General features: G+C 43.1%; 1 protein-coding gene across 1 annotated transcript; it reads left to right on the forward strand.

Annotated features, from left to right (window-relative positions):
• Positions 1-5,502: 5,502 nt before the first annotated feature.
• On the forward strand, positions 5,503-21,165 carry LOC120053028 (Krueppel-like factor luna). The gene is made up of 8 exons (XM_039000274.1): positions 5,503-5,995; positions 8,766-8,875; positions 9,109-9,220; positions 9,381-9,538; positions 12,140-12,230; positions 12,517-12,644; positions 19,059-19,158; positions 19,648-21,165. Exons 1-8 carry the CDS (start codon positions 5,698-5,700, stop codon positions 20,652-20,654), a joined length of 2,004 nt encoding a protein of 667 aa, XP_038856202.1. The 5' UTR covers positions 5,503-5,697; the 3' UTR covers positions 20,655-21,165.
• The last annotated feature ends 66 nt before the right edge of the window (positions 21,166-21,231 follow it).

Raw genomic sequence — 21,231 nt, forward strand, 5'->3', positions numbered from 1 at the left:
AGTGCTTTTATATTTAATAATCTCAACCCACCCAATTCATATTCACTATATAGATAGGCATGCTTAATTTTGTCTGGTTTAGCGTCCTCGATAAAGAAAAATATTTTTTGCTCACATGATTTGAAAAACGAATCATCAGGAGTAGGCAGAGCCATAAGTAAGTGAGTAAACTGAGATATGACTAAGGAGTAATTCAGGGCAATTTTTCCATAAATAGACAGGTATTTACCTCTCCATGGTTGCAGGTTCTTGTCTATTTTTGCAACTTTTCTATTGAAATTCATTGTGGAGAGCTTATTTATATATTTTGTGATATGAATACCAAGTATGTCTACTTCACCATCAGCCCATTTTATAGGTAAACTGCAGGGTAATGTAAAAGTTGTATTTTTTAAAGATCCAATACGTATTATTGTACACTTATCATAATTAGGTTTTAATCCAAAGAGTACATAAAAGTTATCTAGATCTTCAATGAGATATTGCAGGGATCTAGCTTGCGGACTTAATATAAAACTTGAGTCATCGGCATACATGGACACCTTTGTTTTTAAGCCTTGGATTTCTAATCCTCTAATGTTGTTATTGGATCTGATTTTAATTGCTAGCATTTCGATGGCCATAACGAATAGATATGGTGACAGCGGACACCCTTGTTTAACTCCTCTTGACAATTCAAAACTCTCTGAGAAGTAGCCGTTATTTACTATTTTACACCTGGGGTTGCTATACATTATTTTTTACCCATTTTATAAGAGAATCACCAAAATTGAAAAAATCCAGGCATTTAAAAGTAAAATCCAGTCTTACTTTGTCAAATGCCTTTTCAAAATCAGCTATAAATACCAGGCCTGGCTTCTTAGATGTTTCATGATGATCTATTATTTCTAGTAGTTGTCGTATATTATCTCCAATGTATCGTCCATGTAAAAAACCTGTCTAATCAGGATGAACAATACCTGGTAAAACCCTTTTAATTCTGAGTGCTATGCATTTCGCTAGTATTTTTGCATCACAACATTGAAGTGTAAGGGGCCTCCATTTTTTTTTTTAGATAGACTGGGTCTTTATATTTGCCATCTGGGTCTTGTTTAAATAATAGAGAAATCAGACCTTCCTGCTGAGTACCTGACAGACCACCATTTCTATAGGAGTAGTTAAAACAATCTAACAATGGAGCTTTTAGTATATCAAAAAAGTGAGTACACCCCTCACATTTTTGTAAATATTTGAGTATATCTTTTCATGTGACAACACTGAAGAAATGACACTTTGCTACAATGTAAAGTAGTAAGTGTACAGCTTGTATAACAGTGTAAATTTGCTGTCCCGTCAAAATAACTCAACACACAGCCATTAATGTCTAAACCGCTGGCAACAAAAGTGAGTACACCCCTAAGTGAAAATGTCCAAATTGGGCCCAATTAGCCATTTTCCCTCCCCGGTGTCATGTGACTTGTTAGTGTTACAAGGTCTCAGGTGTGAATGGGGAGCAGGTGTGTTAAATTTGGTGTCATCGCTCTCACACTCCCTCATACTGACTGGTCACTGGAAGTTCAACATGGCACCTCATGGCAAAGAACTCTCTGAGGATCTGAAAAAAAGAATTGTTGCTCTACATAAAGATGGCCTGGGCTATAAGAAGATTGCCAAGACCCTGAAACTGAGCTGCAGCACGGTGGCCAAGACCATACAGCGGTTTAACTGGACAGGTTCCACTCAGAACAGGCCTCGCCATGGTCGACCAAAGAAGTTGAGTGCACGTGCTCAGCGTCATATCCAGAGGTTGTCTTTGGGAAATAGACGTATAAGTGCTGCCAGCATTGCTGCAGAGGTTGAAGGGGTGGGGGGTCAGCCTGTCAGTGCTCAGACCATACGCCGTACACTGCATCAAATTGGTCTGCATGGCTGTCATCCCAGAAGGAAGCCTCTTCTAAAGATGATGCACAAGAAAGCCCGCAAACAGTTTGCTGAAGACAAGCAGACTAAGGACGTGGATTACTGGAACCATGTCCTGTGGTCTGATGAGACCAAGATAAACTTATTTGTTTCAGAAGGAGTGAAGCGTGTGTGGCGGCAACCAGGTGAGGAGTACAAAGACAAGTGTGTCTTGCCTACAGTCAAGCATGGTGGTGGGAGTGTCATGGTCTGGGGCTGCATGAGTGCTGCCGGCACTGGGGAGCTACAGTTCATTGAGGGAACCATGAATGCCAACATCTACTGTGACATACTGAAGCAGAGCATGGTCCCCTCCCTTCGGAGACTGGGCCACAGGGCAGTATTCCAACATGATAACGACCCCAAATACACCTCCAAGACGACCACTGCCTTGCTAAAGAAGCTGAGGGTAAAGGTGATGGACTGGCCAAGCATGTCTCCAGACCTAAACCCTATTGAGCATCTGTGGGGCATCCTCAAACGGAAGGTGGAGGAGTGCAAGGTCTCTAACATCCACCAGCTCCGCTATGTCGTCGTGGAAGAGGACTCCAGTGGCAACCTGTGAAGCTCTGGTGAACTCCATGCCCAAGAGGGTTAAGGCAGTGCTGGAAAATGATGGTAGCCACACACAATATTGACACTTTGTGCCCAATTTGGACATTTTCACTTAGGGGTGTACTCACTTTTGTTGCCAGCGGTTTAGACATTAATGGCTGTGTTGAGTTATTTTTACGGGACAGCAAATTTACACTGTTATACAAGCTGTACACTTACTACTGTACATTGTAACAAAGTGTCATTTCTTCAGTGTTGTCCCATGAAAAGATATACTCAAATATTTACAAAAATGTGAGGGGTGTACTCACTTTTGTGATATACTGTACCTCTACCGGTATGCCATCAAGCCCTGGGGTTTTTCCAGACTGAAAGGATTTAATAGCCTCAAAAGATTATTCCTCTGTAATTTGGCCTTCGCACTGATCTTTCTGTATATTTGTTAATTTTGCATTCTGTCTCCTTTTTAATCCTTGTCATATGAAGAGAAATTATAGAAAAAACGTATCGATGCTCATCGTCCATTGGACATAAACATTACACATCAAGTTGGAAATCGCAAATTCAACAAAGAGTGGTTTGGAAGGAATCAGTAGCTAACTGCAAGCAATCATTAGCCTGCTATTCAGTGGAGTGGCTGTATGGTCCCAAGTCGAATGATTTAAGATTCTAAACATTCAACGTTGGCCATGCTGTCAATGAAGCATGATTTGTGCCGCGCTCAAAACAACTGTTAACTCGGAACTGCAAAACTCGGACTTTAGTGAGTTCAAGACAACTGGGAACTTGGGAAAAAATGAGCTACGACTGGGAATATACATTTTTAACTTTCATCCTACTCTGAATTGTAAATCGTGAACTCTGGCCTCTTTCTAGAGCAATGACCTGAAGATCACTGACGTCATCATGATTGATTTTTCCCCCCCCCCAAGTTCCCAGTTGTCTTGAAAGCACCATAAATCCAGAGAATGGCAGACTTTGATTACAAAGTTTGATGACAAAATTTGCCCACGAAGGACCGCCGTGCCACCTTCCTGTTCAAGTGAGCACAGCACAACAAGGTGAGTCCAAAAATGTATTGTATGCTGCTGCATAAATGATCTAATATGCCAGGGAGAGATGTATACTGTAGCCAAGGAAGTAATACTAAATGTATGTTGTGTAACCCATGTGCCTCACCCTAATAATTTGGTCTATTTTCACCTCTTAGTTTCGCCGACTGTTCTGACTTGGTGGTGCATATGTAGCCTATAACCTGTTTTTGAGAAATGTAATCATTGAATATTGTAAGAGCTTTCATTGTCTGCTTATATGCCCCCTTTATTTATCCTATGGTTCTGACTTGGTGTACAGGGAGAACACTGTAAGAACGGCCCATGTTCTGAATTCTGTCGCTGTACATTTCAAAGCGATGTACATTTCAAAGCGATGAACAAATAGTTACATTGACTACGTCCGTCCTAGCTCACTCATTAATGTCTTAATCGATATTACGGATTGCCTCTTATCCGCTTGTCTTCACCTTATGCCATAGTTTGTACATCTCAATTGTCAGTAGAAACCACATTTGTTTAAGCAAGTCAGCAATTTCAGCTATGTTTTTTTTAAAGGCAGTAAATGAGGCTGAATTAACAGTTTTGCTGCCAGACAAGGCTCCGCTGATAGCCAGGTGTAGCAGTGGTGAAGTGTTGTGACAGCTTTTTGTAGTCTCTAACAGTTTGTGGGCACCGTTTGTCACCGTTATAGTGCAATTAATGTATTGTTAAGTGTTGTGTTGTAGCTTTGCTGGTATGCATCCCACATTTTTTTTTATTGCCCCACCAAGATTTACATGCTAAAATCGAGACTGGCTGTTACCAAGCCTTGCTCATCTGGCCTTGGTGGACCTCATCTGTTTATTTGAAGGATGAGGCTTGAAGAGAGGATTGGCTGTTTTGTATTCTAGGGACTCTAGTGAATAGACTGGACCCCAGTTTTATGGACACGCTATAGATTGTTCTGCCTGTATGGTGCAATATTTGATTTGATATTTGTATCGTATAGTGTCCAATGGCTCCATTTAAAGTAATTTGACATTATTTGTCAGGCAGGCCATATGCATTTGTTTGGCACAGGTCAAGGCTGGCCTTGGGCTGATTTACATGAGTAAAAGGCGCAACTGGCTCATAATCATTAGGTTAATCTATATAAGTTGTTTACAGCAGGATTTCCCAAACTTGGTCCTGTCCCCCCCTGGGTGCACGTTTTGTTTTTTGCCCTAACACTACACAGCTGATTCAAATAACCAACTCATTATCAAGCTTTGATTATTTGAATCAGCTGTGTAGTGCCAGGGCAAAAATCTAAAATGTACACCCAAGGGGAGCTCCAGGACCGAGTTTGAGAATCCCATCAAAGTTGACATTGTGTTAAACTAATCTCACGTTTTGGCCTACAGTGTATTGCACTGCAGTGAATGGAGTGGGGAAAGTAGAACGTGTTACTGGGTGTTTACACCTCAGTGCCACATAAAATAACACCATATATCAATTCTACAGACCATGGTGAGTTATCCCAACCCCACTTTTACTTTGGCACATAGAATAGTTTTCTCTCTATAAGCCAATATGTAATTTATATGCCTATAGTGTATTGCATTGGGACCAATGGAGTGAGTGGAGTAGAGTGTTTCTGGGCATATAGACATTATACTCATATATATTCTACAGACACTAGTGAGTAATCGCAACCCCACTTTTACGTCGGCACCTAGAAGAGTTCTCTCTATAAACCAATATGTATTTCATATACAATGTATTGTATAGAGGGGATTTATTTGACATTGGAACATCTTAAAACCCACATTTAATACAAATGTCACTTAAATATATAAAAAATGACTCCTGTTTCATATATCATGAATAAATACAGGTTAATTACACTTTTCTACTATTACGTGAGGAACTTTTATTTAGAACGTTTCCTAAATTCCGTGACCCGGAAATAATTTGTTTGTGTTGCTGACGAAAGGCTGGTAGTACAGAAGAAGAAACTGGAGCTACAGAGCTAGTAAACTACTGCTTATAGGCCTCTATTTATGTTTAATCACTTCGTCCAACTTAGTCTTTGTCGATATTGGAAGTGAACGTGATTCAATATATCCAATATACATCGCATGAGACTGTATTTATCGACTTTTAGTGCTCGCGAGCCAGTCGTCCAAAAATGTCGAGTCGCCTTGCGTTCCAGACACAGCTAGCTTCCATTATGGAGGTATTGGCCAATGCAGCCGTGGCAGAAATCTGCAAACTGGTAGACGACGATTATGCGGTTGTAAGTTTGCAAATGTCACAATGCCAAAAGGAGAACAAAGGTTTGAAGCGAAAGCTGAATCTTCTCGAGTTGAAGATGGCCCGTGGTTACGCCGAACGAAGGCTACGGGAAAGCGCAATGAACAGCCGTCCCAACAGCAGAGTTCATATCAACACCAATGAGAAATTTAGAGGGTCGTCTTCATCAACTGGTAAGAAGACTGTAATGCCATACCATATCTGATACTAGTTTATTGGATTACCCTGCTGATAAAGTAAATTTAAAAAACACCACTGGAAAATAGATCTGGGTGACATGGCCAAAATATCATAATACGTTATTTTTTTGTTTTTGACTGTATGACGATATTTGGCGGTTCTGAATAATAAAAGTTCTAAGTATACTTTCTGGGAGGTACATAAAAAAACATGTTTTTAATGGACTTTGTTCATTCTTATTGCTTTATACTGTTAAATCAAACTTTAGCCAAAAATAATAGGAGGACAACTGACAGTAAAGTAGTCCTTTTTGTAGAACATTACATAGGAATCAAAGTCCTAGCCTCAAACTCTGGTACTCGACCAATTGTTTCCATTTGCATAGTTATTTGTTAATTTCCAGCATTTGAATCAATTCATTTCCTGCACAAACTTATAATTGTGTGATTTACCCACTAAAGTTTCATGTCTTAGTATGCCTCTATTTTGTAAAAAAGTAATTTCATGTGCACTCAAATCAAAACGTGTTAGATTTTTTTCCAGACCTCAAAATGTGTCTTCTGATGTGATTTAAGCATTGACATGGACTCAGAACATCAATTTTCGTTGTTTCTCTATGAATAATAATATTGCCCATTTGAACCATTTTGAGCACTTGGCAGCATCAGTCACCAGTAGGTCATTATCAACCATGTTGTGGTGTATATTTATGCGGTTAATTCCCGACTTTTCTATCTTCCAGTCGCCAGATCTGCAGCTTGTAGAGCCTGGGGGGAAGAAAAAAGAAAAAAAAATCTGAATTCCGGGAAATACAAAAGATAGTTTCTTGGGCCTTATTGCTTAAATAAACAACTGAGGGTCTGAGGGCTGTGCTCCGCATGACACAACGCAGAGTGCCTGGATACAGCCCTTAGCCGTGGCATATTGGTCATATACCACAAACCCCCAAGATGCCTTATTGCTATTATAAACTGGTTACCAACGTTATTAGAAAAGTAAAAATAAATGTTTTGTCGTACCCGTGGAATACGGTCTGATATACCACAGCTTTCAGCCAATCAGCATTCAGGGCTTGAACCGCCCAGTTTATAATAACCATTCTTTTACATGGTATATTGACAGAAAACACAATTTGTACACCAAGGATCTGGGGTTGCAGGGTAGAGAAGTGAAGAATGTGCTTATTTGAAAGTAGCTCATGCTAAAAAAGGTTGGAGACCCCTGGGCTTACCCTTTTCCTAACCTTAACCTAATTCTCCTAACCTGCTGGGTAAGTTCTCCTAAAAATGTTGACAAGCTGTATCCCTTCTAGACAAAACCCTTGTCCATCTGTAGTTGACTTGTGCTAGAAAGTTAGTTAGCAGTTTTCAGTTATCCATTTTTTATCAGCAGTTAGAAAACTGCTGATTGCCATAATTCTTTCGAGTCATTACTGAATTATTTAATGTAACAAATAAAACATTAATATAGCATTATAGAAGTTAGTCAACATTTTTTACATTTTACTGCCCAGCCCTACTGGAAAACCATCAACTTGTGTGATATTGACATCCCCCCCCCCCCCCCCATTGGTGCTACATATAGAGTCATTGGGGCCACCTACACTGAGTGTACAAAACAGGAAGCTGAATTCACTGTCATGTTCGTGGAACCATTCCTGGACAATCTTAGCCTTGTGGCATGGGGCATTATCCTACTGGAAAAAAATATTCACAGATGGATACACTGCTGCAATGAAGGGATGCGCCTGATTGGCAACGATGTTCAGATTTCCTGTGGCATTCAAACGTTGCTCTGCTTTTATCAAGGGGCCCAATGTGTGCCATGAAAACACACCCCACACTATCACACCACCACCACCAGTCTGCAATGTTGACACGCGGTATGATGGATGCATGTACTTGTGGTTTTTTCCATACCCTAGTCCTCTCATCAATGTAAAGCAGCAGGAACCAGGGATTCATCAGACCAGGCAATGTTTTTCCACTTCTCCAGTGTCCAGTGTTTTTGTTCCTTAGCCCATTGCAACCACAGTTTCTTTTATTTTGCTGAGAGAAGTGGAACTCTATAAGGTCGTCAGCTGCCATACCCCATTCGTGTCACGGACCAACGAGTTGTACATTCTTTTATGGGTCTTTGGGCACCGACGTTGTAGTGGACTGTCAGTTGACTAACTATAGCCCATCTGTTTCTCTGCACAATTCGTGTCAGCCTCCTTTGTCCTCTTTCATCAATGATCCGTTTTTGACCACTGGCATGCCGTTGGCCTGATGTCCTTTGGGTGTTGGACCATTCTTGATACACACGGGAAAGTGTTGAGTGTGAAAAACCCAGCAACGTTGCAGTTCTTGACACACTCAAGTCGTTGCGCCTGGCACCTACTACCATACCCCATTAAAGGCACTTCAATATTTTGTCTTGCCCATTCATCCTCTGAATGGCACATATACACAATCCATGTCTCAATTGTCTGAAGGCTTTTAAAAATATTTTTTTAACCTGTCTCCTTACCTTCATCTGCACAGATTGAAGTGGATTTAACAGGTGACATCAATTAGGGATCATAGCTTTCACCTGGATTCACCTGGTCAGTCTGTCATGGAAAGAGCATGTTCCTAATGTTTTGTACACTCACTGTATACAGTCATTGGGACCCACCTTTGTTTTGGTCATTAAAATCTGACAAAGCTCATCTAGGCCAATGTGACCTTGAGAGAACCTGCAATTTTTTACAAGTAAGTTTAAACTTTTTTTTAATCGTAGGTGGTGTCTACGACATACAGCTAGATCCCATGGGGATGTGGTCAGGAGGCCCTGGAGCCAATAATGATCACAACAGTTCCCAGATGCATCCCAACCCCATCCGAGACAAGGTAAGTTCAAGAAACCTATCCTGTAATACTGGTTGTCAATGTCTTACACAGTTCAAGAAAACAAATATACTTGCTGTCTAACTGTTATATTCCATTATAGCATAGTCCTACAGTACACAATGGCCCATTTGAACCATTTTGAGCACTTGGCAGCATCAGTCACCAGTAGGTCATTATCAACCATGTTGTGGTGTATATTTATGCGGTTAATTCCCGACTTTTCTATCTTCCAGTCGCCAGATTTGCAGCTTGTGGAGCCTGAGTCTCTGCTGGTCAAAGAGGAGAGGATGGAGGATCCTCTTGGAGATGCAGAGGCAGACGACGTACCACTGATTGGAGAGGACGGTGTGTGTGTTAGTTTGTATGCTGTGTTGCAGATACTGTAATTACTCACCCTATGCATTTGATCAACATCAAGACTCCATTCTTACACTACTCAACCTGGCCATACCTTTAACTTGAGTTAAACATTAACCTGCTCTCATTCCCTTTCTCTCTCTTCCAGGACTGGTGGAGTGTGGACCTCGTGGAGGCAGCGGTAGAACTGGCCCTGGGGACACCACATCCCATCCACCCGCTTCAGCCCATGGCCCAGAGCAGGTCAGCCAGCCTCAGCACCCCGAGCAGCAGCAGCAGGGCCCCAGGAACAGGCATCGTGTGGAGGTCAGTGGCTCGGCACATCTCCTTAAGTCTGACAGTGAACCCCAACACGCAGGACTGCTGCACCAACCCCACCCTGCTGAGCTTGATATGTACAGTGGTGATGACGACAGAGGGGACGGTCTGGGGCCGCTGGTCTCGTTCTTTAATGAGAGCAGCCAGGCAGAGACGGCCGGGCAGCCATCTTGTTCTTACAGCACAGTCGCCGAGGCCGCCGCGTCGTTTCAGTCCGGGCACCGCCGTCCACTTCCTGCTTCGGTCACTATCCACCGCCATCTCCCGGGGAACCGAGAGGAGGTTCTGAACATTGACTCGGAGGAGGAGGAAGGGAAAGCGCCTCTGGAGAAGTGGGGCCGCGACAGTGGAATGTCTGCAATGTTTGGGGGAGGAGGCAGGTTCCAAGGTAACCATGGCAACATGGCCGCCCCATCACAATCTCGCTCCATCAGTGACATTGCGATGCCGTCGACTTCTGACGCAAACGGGTGGGCACGCGGGGGCAGAAACACTGGCGGCGGCAACACTGGCTTCCCCCTGACGAGGGACGGCAAGGTCCCCCACAGGACCAGTGCCCGGGAGAAACTGTTCATCTGCAACTTCTGCGGCAAGGCGTTCAACCGGCCCAAGAAAGTAGAGATCCACCTGAGGACCCACACAGGGGAGAGGCCGTTCAGATGCAACACCTGTGGGAATATGTTCTCCGAGGCTGGCAACCTGAAGAAGCACCAGAGGGTCCATACAGGGGAGAAACCCTTCCACTGTGAGCTCTGTGGGAAAGGATTTGCCTGGATACGCAACCTCAAGACCCACCACGAGAGGAACCATCCAGACGTATATCCCCCGGACATGAGCCCTAGTTTTATCCCACCTGCACCACTGCCCACTCATATGGTCAAGTGCCACAAAGAAGAACATAGGCAAATTACGGTTGGCCCAGAACAGAGCAGCACGGCTGGCCCTTAAATGTACACTGAGGGCTAATATCAAAAACATGCATGTCAATCGCTCCTGGCTCAAAGTAGAGAGCTTTACTGCATTACTACTTTGTGAGCGGTATTGACATGTTGAAAGCACCAAACTGTCCGTTCAGACCGCTAACACAGCAGAGACACACATACATACCCCAAAAGACATGCCACCAGGGGTCTCTTCACAGTCCCCAAGTCCAGAACACACACTGGGAAATGCTCAGTACTACATAGATGGAACTCTCTTCCACATCAAGTAACTCAAGCGCGCAGTAAAATCTGATAAAAATAAATAAATACAAATAAAACAACACCTTATGGCACAACGCGGACTGTGAAGAGACGGGCGCATATGCTAACACACGCACTCTCAGACATGCATTGTAATATTGTAGATGTATTGTTTTTATATTTTGTGATTTTAATTGTTTTAATCCTGTTTGGCCCCTCCTGGGCAGCAGCTAGTGGAGATCCTAATAAATATGGATATAAATGAGCTTCACCTAGGGTGGGGAGGGGGCCCTGACTTACTCATTTAGTTCTTCTTACTCATTAAGCTAATCAAGTTTCCACTGTGTTTTAGAAACCAGCCTAATGTTTCTAGCCAGGAGGATTCAACCTTATGAATAATTTGACAAACTAACAAACTTAACACTGCTCTAGGGTCAGTCATCATGAACTCATGATGGAGGCCCCAATAGATGGGTACGCGTGGAAAAGTTCCTGGGTATGATGGGTGGTTTTGATTATGTACATAAGACATTTCATATCAGTGGACTAATGAAGGGTGAATATCTGACCCAAAATATGCTACCGATAAGGTATTCGTGGTAAATGTCAACCTTAAAGAGTAAATCTGGAGTGGATGATGCTGGTTAGCTTTGTGTACATATTTAAAATTGTACTGTATATCTAACGCTAAAGGGGATATTGGACAAATTCACTTTGTAAATAAGTTATTTAATGCCAGTTTATGAAGGAGTGGCAGTTTTACTATAACAATCTTTCCAACATGTATTACAATGCCTCTTCTATGTTTTTTTTGTTTTTCTACATATGGAACTATTATGAATAAAATACATTCCTTACCCTGAGGTTTCTGTCATTATTGAAATGAATAGGCAATAGTGGTTTATATGGCGGACAAAGGAAAGCTGAAGGGATTCACCGATAAGAAAAGCTGTACTGGAGCTGCTTGAAAGTGTGACACAGAAACATCTCCCACCACCTGCAAGAACACTCAAATAGTTAATATTTGTTTAATCCTTATTGAGCAAGACACGTTTGTTAATTTTCTAATAAATTCTTAATGTCACTTAATATTTGTTAAATAAATGATATCAAATCACTCAAACCCATAAGGTCACTATAACCACAATAGTAATTGGAGAGGTCCAATATTCAGAGGTTCTGAGTAAGACATCCATTCACTAATCAGATGATGCAACAAGATGCATATCAAACATCTATAGCTACATAAAATACTTGTTGCATACATGTAAGATGTACACAATTTATAATCATTAGTCCATAGATTTATTCCAGTCACACAGTTAGTGTGATTTAGAAATGAATACGATTCATTGCATAATAGTAATTGTGATATCTAATTCCTGGTCCGTCCCTGTGTTTCCAGTCTGCAGCGGTGGAGAACAGAGACCCTGACATCCTGCTGATCAAGGTGGAGGATCTGGACCCACGGGGTGGAGGACTCGGCATCCAGGAGGGTGAGTGGAGACTACAGGGGTGGAGGGCTGGGTGTGGTGATAGTGGGTAGTGGTGCTAACAGCAGGGCTTGGTAATCAAGGTGTTAGACCAATGACACAAGGCAAGTTAGATCCCATGTAAAGACTCTACGCTGTTGCATCCATCCCTGCCTGATCCAGAGCATAAAGCTTTGAAAACATGTTATCATGGCATTGACATTCCCCAAGTTTAGCTCCATCGTGAGATCTCCCATTGATTTCAACAACAGCCAGTGGTGTGATTGTGACGCTGTGTTCTCTTCTCAAGGGCCGGAGGAGTCCAGCAGAGATAACTACAGAGGAGGAGCATTACCCCTGGAGGCCACCCACCACAACTCAACCCCAGACCACACCCACCACCACCACCCCGGGACGACCAGGCACCACACCACGGAGGTCAGCTATGGCCGTGTGTCGTACGAGAACCACCCCCTTCCGCTGTGGACGAATGGGGGCAGTGGTGGTTGTGGTGACGCTAGCGTCCCAGGGCCGTCCTCCCTCAACCTCTCCTACCCAGCAGGCCCAGGCATGCTGATCATGGGAGGGAGGATGGGGCCTGCTGGCTCTGAGATGGGTCAGCACAGGGGTTTCACTGTAGAAAGCTCCGGAAGCTTCTCAGGTTCTAGAGAGGGGTCAGAGATGGCTGGTTATGATGTCGGAATGGGGGGGTCGGACGAGGCACAGGGAGGTCAGGAGACGTACAAATGCGGTAGGAAGAAAGTGGTAAGGAAGAAGGCATACCTCTGCAAGTTCTGCGGTAAAGGGTTCTCCTCCCCGGCGAATCTAGAACCGCACCTTAGAACCCACACGGGCGAGAGGCCGTTCGGGTGCATGGTGTGCGGGAAGCACTTCTCTCAATACTGGAACCTTAAGATCCACAAGAATGTTCACACGGGGGAGAGGCCGTACGCCTGCCCGCTCTGTGGGGAACGCTTTGCCGACCCTAGCAACCTAAAGAAACACCAGAAACGACATCATCCTCAGCAGTAATACTACAGGGGAGAGAGAAAAAATAACCTTTACTACAACACCATCTTCATCAATACTAGTACTAGATGTGACCGGGATATATCAACCATCTATTTCAATATGAGGAGGACCAGGAGGGCCAGGAGTTGTCCCTGATCACATGACAACTGATAGTTATAGGATAAAAATAGGACCCAGAGTTTTTCCTCTGGTTAGGTCACATGATCAGGAATAACTCTTGGCTGTTAATATAGACACTTAGTATTAGTAAAGGGGCTTAGGGAAGGTTTGTTAGTGAAATTTCTCGTGGACAGATGCTTGAGTGTCTGAAGCAATTACGCAATATTTTAATTGTGGGTGTCCGAGATTAGTGTAGTCAGGGTAATATTGTCTTTGTCTTTTCTTTCTTATCTGATCAAGACAGTCCTTTTGATAATTCGATTCTTTTTTCTGGGTGTCCTATAGCTGGTGATGATAATAGGCATATTTACAGTTGAAGTCGGAAGTTTACATACACTTAGGTTGGAGTCATTAAAACTCGTTTTTCAACCACTCCACAAATTTCTTGTTAACAAACTATAGTTTTGGCTAGTCGGTTAGGACATCTACTTTGTGCATGACACAAGTACATTTTCTACAATTGTTTACAGACATATAATTTCACTTATAATTCACTGTATCACAATTCCAGTGGGTCAGAGGTTTACATACACTAAGTTGACTGTGCCTTTAAACAGCTTGGAAAATTCCAGAAAATGATGTCATGGCTTTAGATGCTTCTGATAGGCTAATTGACATAATTTGAGTCAATTGGAGGTGTACCTGTGGATGTATTTCAAGACCTACCTAACCCAGTGCCTCTTTGCTTGACATCATGGGGAAATCAGCCAAGACCTCAGAAAACAAATTGTAGACCTCCACAAGTCTGGTTCATCCTTGGGAGCAATTTCTAAATGCCTGAAGGTACCACGTTCATCTGTACAAGCAATAGTACGCAAGTATAAACACCATGGGACCACGCAGCCGTCATACCGCTCAGGAAGGAGACACGTTCTGTCTCCTAGAGATGAACATACTTTGGTGCGAAAAGTGCAAATCAATCCCAGAACAACAGCAAAGTACCTTGTGAAGATGCTGGAGGAAACGGGTACAAAAGTATCTATATCCACAGTAAAACGAGTCCTATATTGACATAACCTGAAAGGCCGCTCAGTAAGGAAGAAGCCACTGCTCCTAAACCGCCATCAAAAAGCCAGACTACAGTTTACAACTGCACATGGGGACAAAGATTTAACTTTTTGGAGAAATGTCCTCTCGTCTAATGAAACAAAAATAGAACTGTTTGGCCATAATGACCATCGTTATGTTTGCAGGAAATAGGGGGAAGCTTGAAAGCCGAAGATCACCATCCCAACCGTGAAGCACGGGGGTGGCAGGATCATATTGTGGGGGTGCTTTGCTGCATGAGGGACTGGTGCACTTCACAAAATAGATGGCATCATGAGGAAGGACAATTATGTGGATATATTAAAGCAACATCTCAAGACATCAGTCAGGAAGTTAAAGCTTGGTCGCAAATGGGTCTTCCAAATGGACAATGACCCCAAGCATACTTCCAAAGTTGTGGCAAAATGGCTTAAGGACAACAAAGTCAAGCTATTGGAGTGGCCATCACAAAGCCCTGACCTCAATCCTATAGAAAATTTGTGGGCAGAACTGAAAAAGCGTGTGCGAGCAAGAAGGCCTACAAACCTGAGTCAGTTACACCAGCTCTGTCAGGAGGAATGGGCCAACATTCAATCAACTTATTGTGGGAAGCTTGTGGAAGGCTACCTGAAACGTTTGACCCAAGTTAAACAATTTAAAGGCAATGCTAGCAAATACTAATTGAGTGTATGTAAACTTCTGACCCACTGGGAATGTGATGAAGAAATAAAAGCTGAAATAAATAATTCTCTCTACTATTATTATGACATGTCACATTCTTCAAATAAAGTGGCGATCTTAACTGACCTAAGACAGGGAATTTTTACAAGGATTAAATTCAGGAATTGTGAAAAACTGAGTTTAAATGTATTTGGCTAAGGTGTATGTTAACGTCTGACTTCAACTGTATTTGTTTTCTACTCATAAAGCTGTGAAAATTATAAGATGTGGTGAGAATAGTACATAGTACAAGTTTGATTCCCCTTGTAACACCAAGGTAGAGGTTCAACATACACCAAAAAACAGTAAATGGGTTGAAGTAACCATATTTGTTAGAAGTAAACATGTAAACATCTTGTTAGGTGATGGTACGACTTTATTCTTTTGAGTCCAAAATGCTCTACTCTTGTAGGGATAAGTCTATTGTGTCACAATTCTGTGAAACTTTGATCGATGTCCTTATCTTGTAATGTTAAAAGAAGATTAAAGTGTTTTTTTGCAAAACCGATGAATGAATTAATGTGGTTATTAACATTACATTACTCCATCACAGGACATTCAATTTCCTCAACTGTGACACAATATCAATATCTTAAAGAGCATTCATCACATCCACAATATATGCCAAAAATGGAAATCAAATAATTATCATTTAAAGACTTTCTCTGGTACTTTTGTATACTTTTTAACCAGTAGTTCTGAAAGTAGCACCCACGAGCCAAAAGTGGTCCCGGGAAAATTGCGTTCTTCATCACAAATGTGCAGATGTGTGCACCACGTCATTGCTCTCTTTCGCTTTACTTTGTGTGCGTCTCGCTAGCTGTCACTCAAATGGCGAGGGGCTGAATCTTATTGGTTGAAATTCGAATTGCTAGGGGGCTGGCCCACATGGGGGTAAATGTGGGGAAAATGGCGCCACACAGCTTCCAGAAAACAGCTGCTTTCAAACTAGGGATTTTGTGGATAATTGAGGTAAAACAGTAATTCTGCTCATAGATTATGTATGTATGAACTACACATTGACACATCCAGCCCAAAGCGGAAGGTTCACAAAAATACTATGTACTCGCCAGTACCAGAGCATGTCTTTAACAAATTTACTAATTTTAATGAATTATTATTTATTGCCACGGAAGTCAAAACGGTGAATTAGACTTTCCTAAATATATGTTTGATTTACAGTACGCTGAGTATACAACAAATTAGGAACACCTGCTCTTTCCATGACAGACTGACCAGGTGAAGGCTATGATCCCTTATTGTTGACACCTGTCAAATCCACTTCAGTGTAGCTGAAGGGGAGGAGACAGGTTAAATAATTATTTTTAAGCCTTGAGACAATTGAGACATGGATTGTGTATGTATGTCATTCAGAGGGTGAATGTCACAGGAATGGAAATCTGAACATCATTACCAATCAGGCGCATCCATTCATGGCAGCCATCTGCGAATTGCCACAGGGCTAAGATTGTTCAGGAATGGTTCCACGAACATGACAGTGAATTCAGCTTACTGCAATGGCCTGCCCAGTCACCAGATCTCAATCCAATTGAGCATCTGTGGGATGAGATGGAACAAGCTATTCAGAGTAGAGATCCACTAACAGCCAACTTGACACAACTGTGGAAAGCATTGAGTCAACATGGGCCAGCATCCTTGTGGAATGCTTTCCACACCTTGTAGAGTCCATGCCTTGACAAATTGAGGTTGTTCTGAAGGCAAAAGGTGGTGCAACAGAATATTACAGTAACACCTCTAAATCAAATCCAATTTTATTGGTCGCGTACACATATTTAGCAGATGTTATCGCGGGTGTAGTGAAATGCTTATGTTTCTAGCTCCAACAGTATAGTAATACCTAACAATACAAAACAAATCATGTAAAATTCCCAAAAAGAAAAAGATTAAGAAATATAGAAATATTAGAACGAGCAATGTCAGAGTCCGGAATATAAATCTGTATGTATATTATGGTGTGTATAGACATTATGGACAGTATATGAATAGAAAAGGTGTGTACAGCAGTAGTTATATAGGATGAGCCTTGACTAGAATACAGTATATACATATGAAGTGGGTAAAACAGTATGTAAACATTATTAAAGTGACCAGTGTTCAATGACTATGTACATAGGGCAGCAGTCTCTAAGGTGCAGGGTAGAGTACTGGGTGGTAGCCGGCTAGTTACAGTGACTAAGGTTCAGGGCAGGGTACTGGGCGAAGGCCGGTTAGTGGTGACTATTTAACAGTCTGATGGCCTGGAGATACAGTGGCTTGCTAAAGTATCCCCACCCCCCCTTGGCATTTTCCTATTTTGTTGCCTTTACAACCTGGAATTAAAATACATTTTTGGGGAGTTTGTATCATTTGATTTACACGACATGCCTACCACTTTGAAGATGCAAAATATTTTTTATTGTGAAACAAACAAGAAATAAGACAAGAACACTGAAAACTTGAGCGTGCATAACTATTCACCCCCCAAAGTCAATACTTTGTAGAGCCACCTTTTGCAGCAATTACAGCTGCAAGTCTCTTGGGGTATGTCTCTATAAGCTTGGCACATCTAGCCACTGGAATTTTAGCCCATTCTTCAAGGCAAAACTGCTCCAGCTCCTTCAAGTTGGATGGGTTCCGCTGGTGTACAGCAATCTTTAAGTCTCAATTGGATTGAGGTCTGGGCTTTGACTAGGCCATTCCAAGACATTTAAATGTTTCCCCTTAAACCACTCGAGTGTTGCTTTCGCAGTATGCTTAGGGTCATTGTCCTGCTGGAAGGTGAACCTCCGTCCCAGTCTCAAATCTCTGGAAGACTGAAACAGGTTTCTCTCAAGAATTTCCCTGTATTTAATGCCATCCATCATTCCTTCAATTCTGACCAGTTTCCCAATCCCTGCTGATGAAAAACATCCCCACAGCATGATGCTGCCACCACCATGCTTCACTGTGGCGATGGTGTTCTCGGTGTGATGAGAGGTGTTGGGTTTGCGCCAGACATAGTGTTTTCCTTGATGGCCAAAAAACTCAATTTTTGTCTCAACTGACCAGAGTACCTTCTTCCATATGTTTTAGTCTCCCACATGCCTTTTGGCAAACACCAATCGTGTTTGCTTATTTTTTCTTTAAGCAATGGCTTTTTTTCTGGCCACTCTTCCGTAAAGCCCAGCTCTGTGGAGTGTATGGCTTAAAGTGGTCCTATGGACAGATACTCCAATCTCCGCTGTGGAGCTTTGCAGCTCCTTCAGGGTTATCTTTGGTCTCTTTCTTGCCTCTCTGATTAATACCCTTCTTGCCTGGTCTGTGAGTTTTGGTGGGCGGCCCTCTCATGGCAGTTCAAAGTTTCAGATATTTTTTTGTAACCTAACCCTGATCTGTACTTCTCTACAACTTTGTCCCTGACCTGTTTGGAGAGCTCCTTGGTCTTCATGGTGCCGCTTGCTTGGTGGTGCTTCTTGCTTAGTGGTGTTACAGACTCTGGGGCCTTTCAGAACAGGTGTATATATACTGAGATCATGTGAAAGATCATGTGACACTTAGATTGCACACAGGTATACTTTATTTAACTAATTATGTGACTTCTGTTGTAATGCAAATTACAGGTTGTAATGCAACAAAATAGGAAAAACGCCAAGGGGGAGGAATACTTTTGCAAGGCACTGTAGAAGCTGTTTTTCAGTCTCTCGGTCCGAGCTTTGATGCACCTGTACTGTATCCGCCATCTAGATGGAAGTGGGATGAACAGGCCGTGGCTCGGGTGGCTGAGGTCCTTGATGCTCTTCTTGGCCTTCCTGTGACACCGTGTGCTGTAGATGTTCTGGAGGGCAGGCAGTGTGCCCTCGGTGATGCGTTGGGCTGATCACTATCTATCTAGTGTTTAGTTAATCTCATAGGCTCTTTCTCCTCTCTTCTTCCTAGCCTGCAGCTCCTGAATCAACTCCATCAACACTAAGACTGGGACAGAACCTGGGAAGTATCACAGCAACAGCAACAGGAGGACCTGACCTGACAGCAGAGTGTAAGTGGAGAATGAAAATAAACCAGGAATGCATGACAACCGTGTCGGCGCCCACCAGACAGTGTCACTGAGCCACTCACTTATAATAGTTTACTAAAAGCTATTTTCTTAATGAGGGAAACGAGGCCAGTTCAGACCCCTGTTAAGTTGAATGCACTAACTAAGTCGCCTTGGATAAGAGTGTCTGCTAAGTCAGGGTCCTGATCAGTGTCCCTTGGGTGCACGTTTTGGTTTTTGCCCTAGCACTACACAGCTGTTTCAAATAGTCAAAGCTTGATGATGAGTTGGTTATTTGAAACAAGGGCAAAAACCAGAACATGGGGGGGGGGGGGGGGGGGGGGGCAGGACTGAGTATGGGAAACCATTCCTCAAATGTACATGTAAAAAGCTTATCTAGCTTATCATCCTTTACCATGTCTTTAAACTCAGAATGAGCGTCTGAACTAGTATTTAAAATAAACACGCACCTTTTCTATGATCCTTATCCAGGTACTAGGGAGTCCTCCAGACCCACACTTCCCGCTCCTGACTCAGAAAAATGTATTGGAACCACCAGTCCCGCAGCGAGCCTAGGTAATAAAGCCAATATGCCCAAGGGAGCGCCAGACAACACAACTCCAACCCAGACCACACAGCAGCTCAGCAAGCAGAGAGCAGCCAACACGCTAGGCTCTGAGTACTCAATGTTTGAGCTGGAGACCTTCTTCACGCGCTGGGCCCCAGACACATCGGCATCAACATCGCCCTCCGGTGGTCCCTCGTGCTCCTACACCGACAACACTACAGACACTGACCCAGACTGCCTCATTGTCGACCCAGAGCCTCAGCCCCGGCTTCCCTCAGCGACTGTCAGGCCCACAGGGGAGGGTGTGCCTTTCTCTGGGCATCAGGGAGTTCAAGCAGCCACTCTGGGTGTGGGTGGGGGCATCCAGGGGCATCCCACATGGAGCAGGGCAGCCATTTTGAGAGCGTCTCAACAAGCACATCAGCGGCAGCTTCAACGACGCCTCAGAGCACAGCAGCTACAACAAACTCACCCAGAAAACCCAACTACCTCCACCACCAATACTAGTACCGGTATGTCTTCCCAATCCCTTCACTCCCTGGTAGGTCTACCGCCAGGGAGAGGGGCCACGGCCAAAGGCTTTGCCCACATCGAGGTGACCCTGGCTGGGCAGCAGGCAGCCCAGCTGGCCCAGCAGCACTGTGATGCGGCCGGGAGGAGAAAGAGCTACGTGTGCCGAGCCTGCGGTAAGGCCTTCACCGGTCAGTCTAACCTGGAGGCTCACCAGAGGGTACACACAGGGGAGAAGCCGTTCAGGTGTGCCACCTGTGGGAAGATGTTCTCAGAGGCTGGCAACCTGAAGAAGCACCAGAGGGTTCATACGGGGGAGAAACCCTTTGCCTGTAGCCACTGTGGGAAGTGCTTCGCCTGGATATGCAACCTCAAGACGCACCAGCAATCAGTCTGTGGAGATGGAGGAGGAGGGGTGTGAGGCATAGAATTAGAATCAGTAGACTGGATGGACATGGTTATAAAATCTACAATAGAATATTGCTGAGACAGACATCAATGGGAATTCATTCTAATTGTAATAATGTGAGACCGACAATCCCCCAAACCTCCAAAACAAACACTACAATATAAAGGAAATGTAAAAGGGATTAGCAGAAAGTTGTCTTTACAGGTGACACTTTTTTCCTTTGTTCAACTCCAGATCGTTGTTACAGTAGTTAAAGTAAGGGCCTTGTAATTTTATGGCCGACACACTATGTTAGGCGATTATTAGATAAAGTATCTTTATTGGAAACTGAAATGTGGAATTAATATCGAATATCATGTGCATATTATATGAACAAATGTGTTCCAAGACATGTATTTTTTATATTATTAGGGTAGACCTTTTTTTATTTGCAAGATTTAACATGTACTAAATAATTGTCAATATGTGCAATAGCAAGTCATGTGGCCATAGACAGTGACATCAAAATAAACATATTTTCTTAACACAATAATTTTGGTACCAAATATTCACATCGATTATGAACTGTTCTGTTATTTTGTGAGACCAG

The sequence above is a fragment of the Salvelinus namaycush genome, chromosome 8 (assembly GCF_016432855.1).
Source record: "Salvelinus namaycush isolate Seneca chromosome 8, SaNama_1.0, whole genome shotgun sequence".
NCBI lineage: Eukaryota > Metazoa > Chordata > Actinopteri > Salmoniformes > Salmonidae > Salvelinus > Salvelinus namaycush.

Coding starts and splice junctions, on each gene's coding strand:
- LOC120053028 (XM_039000274.1), top strand. CDS start 5,698: ATGTCGAGTCGCCTTGCGTTCCAGACACAGCTAGCTTCCATTATGGAG. Junction 9,221..9,380: donor ACCACTGATTGGAGAGGACG/GTGTGTGTGTTA, acceptor TCTCTCTTCCAG/GACTGGTGGAGTGTGGACCT. Junction 19,159..19,647: donor ACCTGACCTGACAGCAGAGT/GTAAGTGGAGAA, acceptor ATCCTTATCCAG/GTACTAGGGAGTCCTCCAGA.